At 43.0% G+C, this 18,501-nt stretch overlaps 1 protein-coding gene across 10 annotated transcripts in view; it reads left to right on the forward strand.

Moving 5' to 3' along the window:
• Positions 1-18,501, forward strand: part of usp48 (ubiquitin specific peptidase 48) — a 208,321-nt gene that overhangs the window by 24,638 nt on the left and 165,182 nt on the right. For all 10 annotated transcript variants that reach the window (XR_015073512.1, XR_015073513.1, XR_015073514.1 and 7 more), the window contains exons 2-5: positions 2,224-2,344; positions 7,667-7,823; positions 14,696-14,823; positions 16,192-16,316. Coding sequence is in view for 5 of the 10 variants with exons in the window: in XM_085966770.1 (XP_085822896.1) it covers positions 2,224-2,344; positions 7,667-7,823; positions 14,696-14,823; positions 16,192-16,316 (531 nt within the window). In the remaining 5 variants the exon portion in view is untranslated. The remainder of the gene's footprint in view (positions 1-2,223; positions 2,345-7,666; positions 7,824-14,695; positions 14,824-16,191; positions 16,317-18,501) is intronic.

The following is an 18,501-nucleotide window of genomic DNA, read 5'->3' on the forward strand; positions in this document are numbered from 1 at the left end:
GGGCTCACTCCATGTCGAATACAGAGGCATGTTCCAGCAGTAGTAGTTAGATCAGGAAAGGGAACCCTGGCTGATGTTTCTCCACCAAATTCTTATTTTAAAAATAATGTTCCTTAGAAGAATAGTTCTGAATCTTGGCCAGTTCAAATGGAACCAAGTTTGCAAAATGTGCCAGGCGTCTCCTTATTTATATGCTGGAGCCATTCTCGTTACCTGTCGCGCGACTGCAGCCACAGTAGACATGTGCCTGATCCTGGAGCTCCTGACTTGCTCCTGCTCCTCCTCTTCTGCATGTCCAGCAAAGTGCCAAAGCCCCTGTGTAGACTCGAGGTCATGTTGGTCCTTCCAGTGTCTCTTGTACTCCTTTCTGGACCTCCGCTCACTCTGGATGCCATAATGTCACCTTTAATAATGGACATCATTAACATTATGCTGTATAGATACTAGGCAACTTGGTGTTACCGAATCATTATTTACTGATTTACCTCATTTCCTTTTACGTTCTTAATTCTTCACTTCAGTTTTTCCATTTAAAAGTTGAGTGTGTCATGGAATTTTGAGTAGGCAGTATAACTGCAGTTTTATCAAGATTTTCAAAAGCAGTTCTTAACCTATGAGATCTGTGTGAAATTGTGACGTTTAGAAACTGGGTTTGTGGTCTAATGCAGGTTTTAAGCTTTACTTAAATTAACACCGTGATTGAGACTGGTTTCACTATACAGGTAGACTATCCTTTATCCGAAAACCTCAGGACCAGCCGTGTTTCGGTTTTCGGAAAATTTCGGATTTCAGAAGGTATTTTATAAGACTGGGAAATTTGTCGGGGGTGGGGGTTGGCGTCGGCGGGGGGTCGGGGGTGGGGGTCGCGGGGGAGAAAAGAATATCGGCCGGGCCGCTGCAGCTATCGGACGGGCCACTGTATTGTTGGGTTCACTCTCCCGGTACCTCCTTCACACTGCCCGGCTCGGCCTGCAATCTCCTACCCAGGAGGGAACTCAGTGACCCTCTGCCCTGCTCAGCGTAAGTCGTGCGCCACTCTGGTCATGTCGTGCACACGACTTACGCTGAATGAAAAAACTTTCGGTTTTTAGAGGGTTTCGGTTTTCGGAAGTTCGGATAAAGGATAGTCTACCTGTACCAGATACAAGAAGATAGTAACAAACTTGTAGAATGGGCGCATAAATCAGCGTCACAAATCATTAAAAGTAGCAATGCAGATTAACGAAGCCATGAAAGTGCAAACAAAACACTGGGGTTCATTCCAGAGGAATAGAATTCAAAAGCAGAGAAGTTATGTTAAACTTGTATAGGACCCTGGTTGGACCACACTTGGAGTATTGTGCACAGTTCTGGTCTCCATATTACGAAAAGGATATAGAAGCATTGGAAAACGTGCAAAACAGATTTACAAGAATGATACCAGAACAGAGAGGGTTCAACTATCTGGAAAGACTGAACAGGCTGGGGCTCTTTGAAGCCTGAGGGGTGACCTAATAGAGGTCTTTAAAAATTATGAAAGGGTTTGATAGGGTAGACAGAGAAGATGCTTCCACTCGTGGGAGAGTCTAAAACTAGGGGCCATAAATACAAGCTAATCACAAAGAAATACAATAAGCAATTCAGGAGAAATGTAAGTGAGGTGAAGTAAGGTGGCAGGAGGCTTGTGTGGAGCATTAACACTGGCACAGACCTGTTGGGCCAAATGGTCTATTTCTGTGCTGCAAAATTCTATGTAAATAACACTTGAAAAATAGAATGAATTAAAATTAGTTTTAATTTGTTAATTTTGAAGTTAGCCAGTAGGAGTTGGCATTCCTCTCTTGTGGAAAGTAGTAACGTATGCCTGCGTTTGGTTCTGTGGGGATCAGAGCTCTCTGCCCAATAGCCAATATTTGGGTGAGCCTGGATGGAGTGTCAGCAGGCTCAGACCACGGTGGGAAGGGAGCCTGATCCTGTCCTTGCCTGGTATTCTCCGATGTAGATTCTGCAGTATGGGTCACTGGGCAGTGATCAGGAGCTCAATACTGTTTACGTAATGAGTCAATAGAGTGCACGATTGAAGGCTTTTAGAGTGAGTTAGTAATAACAAAAATTAGATAATTGGATCACAAAATATTGCAACAGTTTTACAAGCACTTTCTTGCTGGCAACAGTGTTTTAATAATTGTCTGCAAGACTCACTCACGGTTTTGATATTAATGTTTGCTTCCCCCTCCAATGTAGACGCAACTGTAGAGGAAACCCAAACTGCTTAGTGGGTCTTGGTGAACATGTGTGGCTGGGAGAAATTGATGAAAATAGCTTCCACAACATTGATGATCCAAACTCTGAAAGGAGATGCAAGGTGAGTAAATGCAGTGCATTTTGGAGATAGCTTAGTGCAAAATGTAAAGAGGTAGAGTTCCGCTTTGAGTGCAATCTGCAATCAGGGCGCAAATTGCACTCAAAATTGCGCCAGTTTTCTAAATTGATTTTATGCTTCAAGTTTCTGCTCGCTCATTTGCATAATCACAAATGTAAAATCTTCCATGAATCATAGGAGCAGGAGTAGGCCATTCGGCCCCTCGAGCCTGCTCTGCCATTCAATGAGATCATGGCTGATCATCCAAATTCAGTACCCTGTCCCTGCTTTCTCTCCATATCCCTTGATCCCTTTAGCCTTAAGAAATATATCTAACTCCTTCTTGAATATATTTAATGAATTGGCCTCTACTGCCTTCTGTGGTAGAAAATTCCACAGGTTCATCACTCTCTGGGTGAAGAAATTCCTCCTCATCTCTGTCCTAAATGGCTTACCCCTTATCCTTAGTCTAAGACCCCTGGTTCTGGACTCCCCGGCCATCGGGAACATTCTTCCTGCATCTAGTCTGTCTAGTCCTGTTAGAATTTATATGTTTCAATGAGATCCCCTCTCATTCTTCTAAACTCCAGCGAGTATAAGCCCAATCGACCCAAACTCTCCTCATACGTCATTCCTGCCATCCCAGGTATCAGTCTGGTGAATCTTCGCTGCACTCCCTCCATGGCAAGAACATCCTTCCTCAGATAAGGCGACCAAAACTGCACACAATACTCAAGGTGTGGTCTCACCAAGGCCCTGTACAACTGCAGCAGGACATCCTTGTTCCTGTACTCGAACCCTCTCGCTACGAAGGTCAACATACCATTTGCCTTCTTAACCGCCTGCTGCACCTGCATGCTTACCTTCAGCGACTGGTGCACAAGGACACCCAGGTCTCGTTCCACTTCCCCTTCTCCCAATCTATTGCCATTCAGATAATAAGCTTCCTTCCTGTTTTTGACACCAAAGTGGATAACCTTGCATTTATCCACATTATACTGCATCTGCCATGCTTCTGCCCAATCACCCAACCTGTCCAAATCATACTGGAGTTTCTCTGCATCCTCCTCACAGCACACACGCCCACCCAGCTTTGTGTCGTCTGCAAACTTGGAGATATTACATCTAGTTCCCTCGTCTAGATCATTAATATATATTGTGAATAGCTGGGCTCCTAGGACCGATCCCTGCGGTACCCCACTAGTCACTGCCTGCCACTCGGAAAAAGACCTGTTTATTCCAACTCTCTGCTTTCTGTCTGCCAACCAGTTCTCTATCCAATACCTTGCCCCCAATCCCATGTGCCTTAACTTTACGCGCTAATCTCTTATGCGGGACCTTATCGAAAGCCTTCTGAAAGTTCAAATACACCACACCCACTGGTTCTCCCTTATCTATTTTACCAGTTACATCCTCAAAAAATTCCAGCAGATTAGTCAAGCACGATTTACCTTTTGTAAATCCATGTTGACTTTGTCCGACCCTGTCACTGTTTTCCAAGTGCTCTGCTATTACATCTTTTATAATGGACTCTAGCATTTTCCCCACTACAGATGTCAGGCTTACCGGTCTATAATTCCCCGTTTTCTCTCTACCACCTTTTTTGAATAGTGGGGTAATATTAGCTACCCTTCAATCCATGGGTACTGTTCCAGAGTCTATCGAATTTTGGAAGATGACCAGCAATGCATCTACTATTTCTAGGGCCACTTTTTTAAGTACCCTAGGATGTAGATTATCAGGCCCTGGGGATTTATTGGCCTTCAATCCCGTCAATTTCCCTAACACCATTTCCCTACAAATTCTGATTTCATTCAGTTCCTCCCTCTCATTAGACCCTATGTTCCCCGACATCTCTGGGAGATTATTTGTGTCCTCCTTTGTGAGGACAGAACCGAAGTATGTATTTAATTGGTCTGCCATATCTTTGTTCCCCATTATAAATTCCCCTGATTCTGACTGCAAGGGACCTACGCTTGACTTCACCAATCTTTTTCTCTTCACACATATCTATAAAAGCTTTTACAGTCAGTTTTTATGTTCCCTGCAAGTTTACTCTCATACTCTATTTTCCCCCTCTTAATTAATCCTTTGCTGAATCTTAAACTGCTCCCAATCCTCAGGTTTGCTGCTTTTTCTGGCCAATTTATATGTCCTCTCCTTGGATCTTATGCTATCCCTAATTTCCCTTGTTAGCCACGGTTGAGTCACCTTTTTTGTTTTATTTTTATGCCAAACTGGTTTCTATGGCACAATCGGGCAGCATTTTACACCGTAATTGTTTTTTTTTCTTCCATTAGAAAATATTCTGTGATATACTTAAGAGTGGTAATCTGGTGCAGTTTGATTAATACAGCTGGAAATAGGTTTATCACCAAAAATAAGCATTTTTAATCACTGTCTAGTCCACCACCCGTGAGTAACCTGACTTTAAATAATTGAAAATTACTTTAAAAAAAAACTGTACAAAACCATTTACTAGTTTCACTGCTGTACACTAGTCAGCTTCTTAGTAAATTAAAACATTTACATTTTTAAAAGGTGCCTGTTAGTGCCCTTGCGCCTAAAAAAAGCTTAACATTGAGCCTCCTCGAAGGCCCACAAGCGGGCACAATTAGCTGAAACTCCCAATGTTGATTAATTCGATCTGGAGGCGTGGCCAGTTTTGTGGGTGGGGCCGGCTTCCAGCACAAAAGTCTGCGGAAACTCAATTTGTGCTGGACGTAACTTGCACTTGAAATTCCTTCATCTTTTCACAGAATCACAGAAACCCCACAGTGCAGATAGAGGCCATTTCGGCCCATCGCGCCTGCACCGACACATATCCCACCCGATCCCTGTAACCCCTACACCAACACATATCCCACCCTATCCCCGTAACCCCACGTATTTAATCCCCCTAACACTAAGGGTCAGTTTATCATAGCCAATCAACCTAACCCGCACATCTTTGGACTGTGGGAGGAAACCGGAGCACCCGGAGAAAACCCACGCAAACACGGGGAGAATGTGCAAACTCCACACAGACAGTCACCCGAGGCCGGATTCGAGCCCGGGTCCCTGGCGCTGTGAGGCAAACAGTGCTAACCACTGTGCCACCGTTGCGGTGGTTTGGCCGATTTCGCGCTGCACAGCCTAGTGGACATGCTACCCCAAGATTGAGATGTTTTTGATTATATGTGAGACGCTGCGTAGATATGCAATAGGGGTTTAATCGGTGAAAAATCCGAAGGGCTTTGGAGGAGGACGTGTCCTTCTGGCAGGTGTTTTGATGTTTAACGCAATACTTGCAAGAGATTATAGGCTCTCCAGGAGATGCAGTGCTTTTCTACTTTTACAATTTGTTGTTGCAGTTCACGGGAGTAAAATCGCGAGACAATTTTTAGCCTTTCTGCTGTACGGGGAGTAGTTTATCGATAAGGCAGTGTTCAGTAGAAATTGCTGACTAGCAGCTACATGGTATGGCTACGGCGACACCATTTTAGGCACATGCACTAATTTCAGTTTTAAAAGAAATGCCTTGCATACACTCACAATACAGATAAATGTACTTCATGTGCAATGTTCCCTCTAATTTTGTTTGGTGCAGCGCCGCCCTTTTAAAGTACCACGCATGTGCGGTTTTTGTATTGAAAAGCCGACTGCGCGGGTTCCCTGGAGCATTGTGCAGCTTTCAGGGAACATTGTTCATGTTCTTATCCATCTAGTCGTAGCTAGAGACTCACCTGTAACGGCTTCTCTTCCCACTCTCGCATTGTTACCTCTGGTGACTCTCAAGGATTTATCCTCGGCCCCCTCCTGTTTCTTATCTGCATGCTGCCCTTTGGCGACATCATCCGAAAACACAGTGTCAGTTTCCACATGTACGCTGACGACACCCAGCTCTACCTCACTACCACTTCTCTCAACCTCTCCACGGTCCCTAAATTGTCAGACTGCTTGTCCGACAAGCAGAAATTTTCTCCAATTAAATATTGGGAAGACCGAAACCATTGTTTTCGGTCCCCGCCATAAACACCGTTCCCTAGCCACTGACTCCATCGCTCTCCCTAACATCTGCCCGAGGCTGAACCACACTGTTCGCAACCTTGGTATCATATTTCACCCTGAAATGAGCATCCGACCACATACCCGCAGCATAACTAAGACCGCCTATTTCCACCTCCGTAACATCGCCCGTCTCCGCCCCTGCCTCAGCTCATCTGCTGCTGAAACCCTCATCCATGCCTTTGTTACCTCTAGATTTGACTATTCCAATGCACTCCTGTCTGGCCTCCCACATTCTAGCCTGCGTAAACTTGAGGTCATCCAAAACGCGGCTGCCCGTGTCCTAACTCGCACCAAGTCCCGTTCACCCATCACCCCTGTGCTCGCTGACCTACATTGGCTCCTGGTTAAGCAGCGCCTCAATTTCAAAATTCTCATATTTGTTTTCAAATCCCTCCTTGGCCTCGCCCCTCCCTATCTCTGTAATCTCCTTTAGCCCCACAACCTTCCCCCCCCCCCCCCCCCCCCCCCCCATATATCTGCGCTCCTCTAATTCAGGCCTCTTGAGTATCCCTGATTATAATTGCTCAACCATTGGTGGCCATGCCTTCTGTTGCCTAGGCCCTAAGGTCCGGAATTCCCTGCCTGAACCTCTCTGCCTCGCTACCTCTCTTTCCTCCTTCAACACGCTCCTTAAAACCTCCCTCTTTGACTGAGCTTTTGGTCACCTGCCCCAATTTATCTTTGTGGCTCGGTGTCACATTTTTTGTCTTTTAATACTCCTGTAAAGTGCCGTGGGATGTTTTACTATGTTAAAGGTGCTATATAAATAAAAGTTGTTGTTGTATATTTACTTAACAAACATCTCCCACTATTCAGTAACCAAGGAAGTAAAGCACTCAACGATCAACAAACACTCGCACTCTCTGCTTTTACCAACAAATGCACAAAAAGATTAAAGTACAAATGCAAAAGCTGTGGGAATGAGTATTGAGATCACATGCCTAATAATGGTGTATTTTATTTACTAATCAGAAATGCAATTAGCGGTATGTGGCTAATATATTGGACAACATTGCAAATAAAGTGTTAAATGTGTTCTTGCAATCTGATTCCCTGTGAGGTGCAGCCTGCGAGCTTGGGCCTTCATTTGTCTTATCCTGTCTGGGCCAGTTGGGATGGTATCTATAGAAAGTTCCCTTTATCTTTTATAAACTCTGTAGTTTAGAAACCTGAATTTTCACCGTGCTTATTTATAAAAGAAACCTGAATTTTCACCGTGCTTATTTATAAAAGAATTCTTTCTTGTAATTCAATCTGTTTTTTCTTTTTCTTAAGAATACCTTTGTAGGACTAACTAATCTTGGAGCTACTTGTTACGTCAACACCTTGCTTCAGGTTTGGTTCCATAACCTTGAGTTGCGACAAGCACTGTATCTCTGCCATGGTCCTCGAAAGGAGATGGGCACTGGAGAAGGGATTGAGGAAGATGCAGGTGAGTATTGGCAGTGGAATAGTCTTGAGGCAATTGAGAAAAACTGGGTGGACTTTGACCAAACTGCAGTGTAGTAGCTTCTGATATTTTCTGTTGTATTATTAGACTTGTGAGCATGGCCTGGGTGACCATAAGCAACTCATTAATTCACATCCTCAACACAAACTTACCCAGAATTTGTTATGAATGGATCCTTTTTGATAATTCTCATAGGTGGTGTAAAAATAAGCTGCTGTGGAAAATGTCACAGCATATAGATGCAATAATGTGCTTTGTCATAGAACATGGGTTCTATATGTTCGTTACTTGTTGAGTTCTTGATCTCACCAAGTGAAAGTGAGCGAGAAAGCCTGTACTGACTTGCAGCAACTGCAAGAACAGGACTGGCAGTCCTGGGTTGAAGTTCCTTTGTCACTCTCTTGGCCAGGGAATAGTGTCTTTCCTCTTTGCATTATGAAGGTGGAAACTGTAACAGTGAGGGTCAGTTTTGAGAATGTATTTTGATTTCAGGACATAGATCTCTAATTTTCTTCCCTGCTTTCCTCTCAGTCATTGAATCAGACGTTCAGTGTAAAAGCTCAATGTCTGTTTATGTTTGAAGTTGACCTCTGCTGTGAAAACTAGACATAAGGGGCAAGGAAAGGGCAATATACAAAAAGACTGGACTGGTGGTAATTTTTAAAAACATAAAGTCCCAATTCACCCTTTGAATCCTTTCCAAATGGTCATTGTCTTTTTGAAGGTAGGCTGTCCAAGAATGCATGAGTTATTTCAGGTGTGACCTATACTAGTTTGGAATAACTTTTAGTCAAATGCCCTTTAAGACGCATCCCTGTAAGTGAATGCCCTTTGTCAGTAATAGATTCTCCTTGACTGGATGCTTTCAGTGAATGCTCAGTAATGATCTTCAGACCTGTTTGTTTTCTACTTTTGCAAATGAGTACCCTTTCGTTGTGTGTACATTTCCAGTGTACATTGTCTTTTTTTTTTAAATACATAGAATTTACAGCACAGAAACGGGCCATTCGGCCCAACTGGTCCGTGCTGGTATTTATGCTCCACACGAGCCTCCTCCCACCCTACTTCATCTCGCCCAATCTGCAAATCCTTCTATTCATTGTACTTAGCTAGCTTCCCCCTAAAGGCATCAATGCTATCAATTGGCATTAACATCCATCAAGTTAATTGGTCCAGATTCCTTTGAATTTGCTAATAATTATCACATGGCCATGCAGCTTTGGAGTCATTGGCAAATTTAATAGTACAAGAGGTATCTCACATCACAGCATGGCAACCTTCTGGCTGCAATCATCCTAACGTGGCTCACTCTTCGGAGGACTAAAAATTAGCGTGTTGTTTGAAATACTTCTATTAAAAAAAAATATTTTGAAGACTATTGTTTGAAGATGAATTTGTGTAAATTTCCCCTTGCCCTTTTGTTTGAGGTTAGTGCTGTACATCCTGAGCACTGAATGCATCGCATTCTGCTAAAGACAAATAAATGTGCATATTTATAAAATGAAAATAGGTCCTCAGGAGCCAAACATAGGAGCAGGAGTAGGCCATTCGGCCCTTCAAGCCTGCTCTGCCATTCAATATGATCATGGCTGATCCTCTATCTCAATACCATATTCCTGCTCTCTCCCCACACCCCTTGATGCATTTTGTATCTAGAAATCTATCTATCTCCTTAAATACATTCAGTGACTTGGCTTCCACAGCCTTCTGTGGTAGAGAATTCCACAGGTTCACCACCCTCTGAGTGAAGAAGCGTCTCCTCATCTCAGTCCTAAATAAGAACATAAGAAATAGGAGCAGGAGTAGGCCAATCGGCCCCTCGAGCCTGCTCCGACATTCAATAAGATCATGGCTGATCTGATCCTAACCGCCAATCTATCACAGAACCATCTCCTGAATCTAACAGAATTAGACACACGAAATAGGAGCAGGATCAGGCTACACGGCCCCTGGGCCCGCTCCGCTACCCACAGGGCCATGTCCGATCCGAACCTAGACTCATATCCAAATTCCTGCCCGTAACCCTTAATTCCCTTTACTTCTAGGAAACTGTCTATTTCTGTTTTAAATTTATGTAATGATGTAGCTTCTACAGCTTTTTGGGGCAGCATATTCCATGGACCTACCACCCTCTGAGTGAAGTAGTTCCTCCTCATCTCAGTTTTGAAAGAGCAGCCCCTTATTCTAAGACTATGCCCCCTAGTTCTAGTTTCACCCATCATCGGGAACATCCTCCCCGCATCCACCCGATCCAACCCCTTCACAATCTTATATGTTTCAATAAGATCGTCTCTCATTCTTCTGAACTCCAATGAGTAGAGTCCCAATCTACTCAACCTCTTCTCATATGTCCATCCCCTCATCCCCGGGATTAACCGAGTGAACCTTCTTTGTACTGACTCGAGAGCAAGTATGTCCTTTCTTAAGTATGGACACCAAAACTGTATGCAGTATTCCAGGTGCGGTCTCACCAATACCTTGTACAACTGAAGCAATACCTCCCTATTTTTATATTCTATCCCCCTAGCAATGAAAGCCAACATTCCATTGGCCTTCTTAATCACTTGCTGCACCTGCATACTAACCTTTTGAGTTTCGTGCACCAGGACCCCCAGATCCCTTTGTACTTCAGTACTTTCCAGTTTCTTGCCATTAAGATAATAACTTGCTCTATGATTTTTCCTGCCAAAGTGCATAACCTCACACTTTCCAGTATTGTATTCCATCTGCCAAATCTCTGCCCACTTACTTAGCCTGTCTATGTCCCCTTGCAGGTTTTTTATGTCCTCCTCACTCACTACTTTCCCTCCCACCTTAGTATCATCTGCAAACTTTGATATGTTACACTCGGTCCCCTCCTCCAAATCGTTAATATAGATTGTAAAGAGTTGGGGACCCAGCACTGACCCCTGCGGAACACCACTAGTTACTGATTGCCAGTCTGAGAATGAACCATTTATCCCAACTCTCTGCCTTCTGTTAGATAGCCAATCCTCTATCCATGCCAGAATATTACCCCCAATCCCGTGATTTTTTATCTTAAGCAATAATCTTTTGTGTGGCACCTTGTCAAATGCCTTTTGGAAGTCTAAATACACTATGTCCACTGGTTCCCCTTTATCCACCCTATATGTTACTTCCTCAAAGAACTCCAGCAAATTTGTCAAACATGACTTCCCCATCATAAAACCATGCTGACTTTGTCCTATTAAATTATGATTATCCAAATGTCCTGTTACTGTCTCCTTAATAATGGACTCCAAAATTTTACCTACCACAGATGTTAGGCTAACCGGTCTATAGTTTCCAGCCTTCTGTCTACTGCCCTTTTTAAATAAGGGTGTTACATTAGCTGTTTTCCAGTCTGCCGGGACCTTTGCTGAGTCCAGGGAGTTTTGGAAAATTATTACCAATGCATCCACAATCCCTACCGTCACTTCCCTCAAGATCCTAGGATGTAAGCCATCAGGTCCAGGTGATTTATCAGCCTTGAGTCCCATTATTTTACCGAGTACCACTTCCTTAGTGATTTTGATCGTGTTTAGCTCCTTCCCCCCCCCCCCCCCATAGCCCCCTGTTTGTCCAGTGTTGGGATATTCTTAGTGTCCTCTACTGTAAAGACTGATACAAAATATTCATTCAGTGTTTTTGCCATCTCCATATTTCCCACCATTAATTTCCCGGTCTCATTCTCTAAGGGACCAACATTTACTTTAGCCACCCTTTTTCTTTTTATATAACTATAAAAACTCTTACTATCTGTTTTTATATTTTTTGCTAATTTACATTCATAATCTATCTTCCCTTTCTTAATCAATCTTTTTGTTATGTTTTGCTGTCTTTTAAAGTTTTCCCAATCCTCTATCCTCCCACTAGATTTGGCTACCTTTATATGCCCTTGTTTTTAGTCTAATACTTTCCTTAATTTCTTTACTTAGCCACGGATGGCTGTCTTTTCTTTTACACCCTTTTCTTCTCGGTAGAATATATATTTTTTGTAAGTTGTAAAATAACTCCTTAAATGTACACCACTGATCATGTATCGCCTTACCTTTTAATCTATTTTCCCAATCCACTCTACTCAGTTCCGCTCTCATACCTTCATAGTCTCCTTTATTCAAGCTTAGCACGCTTGTTTGAGATCCAACCTTCTCACCCTCTAATTGAATATGGAATTCAACCATGTTATGGTCACTCATTCCAAGGGGATCCTTTACTAGGACATTTTTAATTAATCCTGTCTCGTTACACAGGACCAGATCTAAAGTTGCTTGCCCCCTGGTCGGTTCAGTTACATACTGCTCAAGAAACCCATCCCTAATACACTCAATGAACTCATCCTCAAGGCAGCCCTGCCCAATTTGATTTGTCCAATTACAGGAAACTTTGTGCTATCCGGCACCCACGGGACCGAGCTGCTGCCGTTGCCTAAAAAGTGCCGTACTCTCCAGAGTTAATGTTGAGAGATACGGATAGCACAAAGTTTCCTGTAATATGATAGTTAAAATCCCCCATAATTATAAATGTTCCCTTATTACAAGCCTCAACTATTTCCTGATTGATACTCCGTCCAACAGAGTTGCAACTGTTCGGAGGCCTATAGACTACGCCCACTAGTGTTTTTTCCCCCTTATTATTCCTTACCTCCACCCAAACTGTTTCATTATCCTGATCTTTTGACTCAATATCATTTCTCTGTATTACAGTGATTCCTTCCTTTATTAACATAGCCACCCCACCTTCCCTTCCTTCCTGCCTGTCCTTCCTGATTGTTAAATAACCTGGTATGTTTAATTCCCAGACATTGTCACCCTGCAGCCATGTTTCTGTAATGGCCACAAGATCATACCCATATGTAGTTATTTGTGCCATTAACTCGTCTATTTTGTTACGAATGCTACGTGCATTCAGATAGAGAACTTTCAAAAATGTTTTGTGACACTTAGTTCCTGCTTTTGCCCTTTTTATTACTTTACCTTTTACTCCATACCTACTGCCCCTTCCTGACACGCTCTGGTTTTTAATTTCCCCACTGCTACCTAAGTCTATGACCTTCTCTGTTGTCATTTTTATTATTTGCTCTCTAGGAACCTCCCCCCCACTAGTTAGTTTAAAGCCCTCTCTACAGCCCTAGTTATATGATCCGCCAGGACTCTAGTCCCAGCACTGGCCAAGTGAAGCCCATCCCAACGGAACAGCTCCCTCCTGCCCCAGTACTGGTGCCAGTGTCCCAGGAAGCAAAACCCATTTCTCCCACACCAGTCTTTGAGCCATGCATTTAACTCTCTAATTTTATTTGTCCTACCCTGTATCCTGAGACTGTGACCCCTCGTTCTAGACCCCCGCCCCCCCCCCCCCCCCCAAAGCCAGGGGAAACATCCTCCCTGCATCCAGTCTGTCTAGCCCTGTCAGAATTTTATACGTTTCAATGAGATCCCCTCTCATTCTTCTAAACTCTAGTGGATACAGGCCTAGTCGACCCAATCTCTCTTCATACGACAGTCCTGCCACCCCAGGAATCAGTCTGGTGAACCTTTGCTGCACTCCCTCTATGGCAAGTATATCCTTTCTTAGGTAAGGAGACCAAAACTGCACGCAGTACTCCAGGTGTGGTCTCACCAAGGCCCTGTATAACTGTAGTAAGACATCCTTGCTCCTGTACTTAAATCCTCTTGCAATGAAGGCCAACCTACCATTTGCCTTCCTAACTGCTTGCTGCACCTGCATGTTTGCTTTCAGTGACTGGTGTACAAGGACATACTCCTTCCCACCACCCCAATGGTCATGCTGTAGAGGTCCAAACTGCACTGATGCTTCCCAAGCAGCAGTTTTGCTGTTTGTGTGATGCCCTCTATAGCAATGAGAGTGTTTCTGTTTATAAAAAAAAACTAGGATCATTTATTCACCACATTGGAAAGATGAAGGCAGTTTCATGTGTGGCGGTGATGCCTCCCTTCAAACAATGTGGACTTTCGCTTTGTAGAAGAAGTAGACTTAAATACAGCACAATCCAGTTGTAGTGACCGATTTGGAAAGGAACCCGAATGATCACTAATCAGAAGGTGGCACTCCCAAAACCAGTCGGACTGAGAGCTTTAAAGTGCCAGTAGGCAGCTTTGCTAACCGGCTGAGCAGAGCTGGTCAGCAGTTCACACAGCTGATTGGTAAACTGTATACAAGTACTGTTGCACTGCTTAGCCTTTGCTCCATTACAGTATACCTGCAGTATATTACAGAGTTGAGACAAGAGTAAAGTATTGTTTATGGGTTCGGCACAATCCCAGTCCGTACAATCAATGGAAATCATTTAGATTCAATACAATGTGTTTTGGCAAGCAAGATTTAACCATTTGCATCCAGTTATAACAAGAAGTGATCACTAAAAGTGGATTCTGTTGTATGTACTATCCTATAGGATATATATCACAGAATCACAGAAACCCCACAGTGCAGATAGAGGCCATTTCAGCCCATCGAGCCTGCACCGACACATGTCCCACCCGATCTCCGTAACCCCTACACCAACACATATCCCACCCTATCCTTGTAACCCCACGTATTTAATCCCCCTAACACTAAGGGTCAATTTATCATAGCCAATCAACCTAACCCGCACATCTTTGGACTGTGGGAGGAAACCGGAGCACCCGGAGAAAACCCACGCAAACACGGGGAGAATGTGCAAACTCCACACAGACAGTCGCCCGAGGCCGGATTCGAACCCGGGTCTCTGGCGCTGTGAGGCAACAGTGCTAACCACTATGCCACCATATAACCTGAAGATAAGTCATTCTAGAGCAAAACAAGATTTATTAAAAAAAATAATCAGTTATTAATGTGTTTTCTACCTCCAGAGTTTGAACCGCAGTCCATCTGTGAGCATCTTCAGTACTTGTTTGCTTTGCTGCAAAGTAGCAATAGACGATATATTGATCCTTCTGGCTTTGTAAAAGCATTGGGCCTGGATACAGGACAACAGCAGGTAAATGGATGCGAATCCAAACAACTCATTTGCCAAGAAATATGCACGGATCAGGATTTCTATGACTTCCAAATTACAAATAAGCACCCTAGTTAATCTCGATCCAATTTAAACAATAGAAAAGATTTTTTGCCAAGATTCTCTGTTGGTTCATAGTTGACTATAATTTCCTGAGCATTAAATACCAAGTTTGAGGATATTTCATGCTTGGATCATGGTTTTGTATTGTATGTTGTGGAAACATAAAGAATCATACTGGTGTAACAGTGGGCAAGAAAACCTAATGTACTATCCAACAGTCGTGGTTCAGTTAATAAAAAGTAAATTCACAAATGCTGGAAACTGCAAATACACATGTATTGGTCAGAATCTGAAAGATAATTAGCAATTTGGGCAGACCCTTCATAGAACTGCTTAAAGAAGAAAAGTCGGCAAGAGTCCAAAGGGAGGGTCCAAGAGGAGTTGGAAGGCTGGAGGTAGAAAAAATGGTTGGAATGGTGAGGAGTACCTCTGGCTAAGGAGAAAGCCTGAAGACAGGGGCAGCAGAAGATGTAGTCAATAGCAAAAATGTTGAGTTTTGAATTCATTGAGGTGAGGGTGGAGGAAGAGGAAGGTTAAGGATCTTGCTGAGGACACATTATTCCGGGTCAGAAAGTGTAAATGTGGAAGGGCTGGTGAAAATCGGGCAGGAGTGCAGTTAAAACTTGTCACTGAATCATCAGTTGATTGCTTCTAAATTAGCGAGCATCCACCAAAATATCTTAGACTGCCGATGCTGGAAATCTGAAATAAAAACAGAAAATGCTGGAAATACTCAGTAGGTCGGGCAGCATCTGTGGAGAGAGAAATATCTTGTTATCTGAATGTAGTCGTCTGCTGGGATAGCATGCCAGTGTTTTTAGGACAATTAACTGCAGTTTTACAGATCCTTTCTAGTGCTAGATTTTCAAGAGCTGTATTAAACTTCCTTTTAAGTGCCTTTGTGCAATTATTATGGTAGCTTTAAAATGTTTAGTCCTATTTTGGCAGGGACAGAGTGCTAAAATAGAAGTTAACTTGGTGGAGAATGTTTACAGTTGAGGACCCGCTCTGGTTTTCATGGACACCTAACCTTAGCTGTAAATGTGGCTAAAAGTTGGGAATCATGTCCAGTTGATCGCAACTTCATTAAATCATGGTTGTTACTTGGGATTTTGAAGACTAAATTGGTAATCACATGGTTGCCTTTGGAATTGATGGAAACGTCCTGTTTTAGATTTTCCTGCTTTACAGCCATTTCTTAAAACCCTTAATTTATGTCCAGTAGTTAGGATGGCTGCTTTTATCTTAACTGCTAAACATTTTAATCTTTTGTAATTGTGTCTACAGGATGCTCAAGAATTCTCCAAGCTTTTTATGTCACTGTTGGAGGACACGCTATCAAAACAGAACAATCCAGATGTACAGAATATTATCCAGCAGCAGTTCTGTGGCCAGTACGCCTACGTCACAGTGTGAGTGGACTGGAATCTATTGCTGAACTCTGCTGCAGAACTTTGCAGATAATGTTTAACTCTAAAGTATATCAGTAAAGAAATTGCAACAGGAAAAAAACTGAGACACACACAAACTGGTAACCTGTGTCCCCCCTTTGTTGCTGGAAGTGTGTGTTCTTTTGTGACTAGTGAGCTTGGCTGATTTGATATATTTCAATTTGGGAATATGATTTTTGAAGTGTATGTTATTGTTTCAGTGCTGCTCAATGTCTCTTTCTTAACCATCTCCTACAGAATATTAACAAAAGTTCACCCTGTGATGCAGGAATGTAACATTTATTTCTCCAGAGTTTGATTCAGAGACTAACTGTATAGTGAGAAAAAGAGTCCATTTGCACCATTTTAAATATTTGGATTCCCTGCCATACATTTATTTAGAACCTTTTATCACTAACTGTAACTAACACTCAACTGATTATCTGACTTCTCCAATATCCTGTACCATGTCTGAAGGTATAGGCAGTGGTTAACTATCTTGCATTCCACATGTCCCTGCTGGAATTCCTTCCTGTTTGTTAGCAAAGTGAGAAGCTTCTGCTTCCTGTTAGCTTTAAGATGTTTCTACCCTGAGGCAAGAATTTCAGAAAGACACACTTAATTTACCCATATTGCTACATTTTATCCTACCTACAATTCTTAGATTAGCCAATCTGCCTTGGTTTCAGTAAAAACTAAAAGTGCAAAAATATATACAGTATACAGTACTCCAACACAACCCCTTTTCAAAACACACAACACAACACAATGCAATATTGCAAATCAAACAATTCAAGCAATGGTGGTGAAACAGGCCAACAGGTTCCAGAGTACGAAGCTATGGCAAACTGATTAGGGACAAAGCCAAATAACTTACTGCCTGGAATGACTCAATCCTGCCATCAGCAAGACATTCTTCTGTTTAATTAAAAACCCCACAATATGCTGGAAATACTCAGCAGGTTCACCACACAACAATGGCTCCACACCTGAAGTGTCAATTTCTCCATTCTCTTCACAGTTGCTGATTGACCTGCTTAACTGGTTTACCATCAGCAGGTTTTTCACCTTTTTGTTAACCCTCTTCCACAGATATCTCTACCCATTCCTCGAGGGTCACCCTTACTGATTGATTCAGTGTCTGATTCAGGTGCATCTAGTTAATTCGGCATGATTTGGTCTTTCTGAATCCCTCAACATAACCTCTTGAGATACAGACTCCCAAACATGACTTATTACTGTTGTGGCGGTATACCTCATTGTTCTACCTTCAGGCATTGAGCCAGCAATTTTCAGTGATGTTCTAACTGTGATAGCTGAAGATTTTAGGTCAAGCTTCCTGGGACCATAGCTGGTGTATTTTATATGGGGCCAGTTTTAACACTGTTCAGCTTCTGGGCTTGTTTTGAATTCAGCGCTGAGAGCTCCTCCTCAGAGATCTGCCTTTGGATCAGGTTAGGTCAGTTGATGATCACTCACACATTGAATCTGAAGGTTGTAGCTTCGAGCTGCACTCTAGAACTTAAGCACATATTCTAGGATGACACTTCAGTCTGGTACTGAAAATATGTTGTATTGTCAGAGGTGTGCTGTCTTTTGGATACGACATAAAACTAAAGCCACACCTGACTGTGCTGGAGGTTGTTCGACTCCTTAGCACTATCCAAAGAGAACCAGGGTGTTCTCCTAGTGTCCTGGGCAGCATCTTCCCTCAACTAAATCTAGTATGGCCTATCCTCACGTTGATTCAAGAACGTGTTGTGCCAGAAAACTGTCTTGAATACATTCAAGAAATTCGCTGCCTTTGGGATTGGAGCTGTTTTGCTTCATCCAGTCTATGAAAACTAAAGCACTCTGTTTTTGCAACAAACTACTCTGATCTATGTTTATGCATTCAACTGCTTTATCACTGCTATCAGGAGGTCTGTACACAACTCCCACCAAGGTATTGCATCTTTTTCGATTATCAATGTTGCTACTTTCCCTCCTTTTCCAATTTCCCTGCCTGTTTTTATAGCCTGAAATATTTCCCTCCCAGTCATGCGCAGCTTGTAGCCAGGTCTCGGTGATGGCCGCCAGGTCTCGGTGATGGCCGCCAGGTCTCGGTGATGGCCGCCAGGTCTAGGTGATGGCCGCCAGGTCTCGGTGATGGCCACCATGTCACGCC

The sequence above is a fragment of the Somniosus microcephalus genome, chromosome 25 (genome assembly GCF_052327205.1).
Source record: "Somniosus microcephalus isolate GS21.2 chromosome 25, FLI_Smic_1.0, whole genome shotgun sequence".
Taxonomy (NCBI): Eukaryota; Metazoa; Chordata; class Chondrichthyes; order Squaliformes; family Somniosidae; genus Somniosus; species Somniosus microcephalus.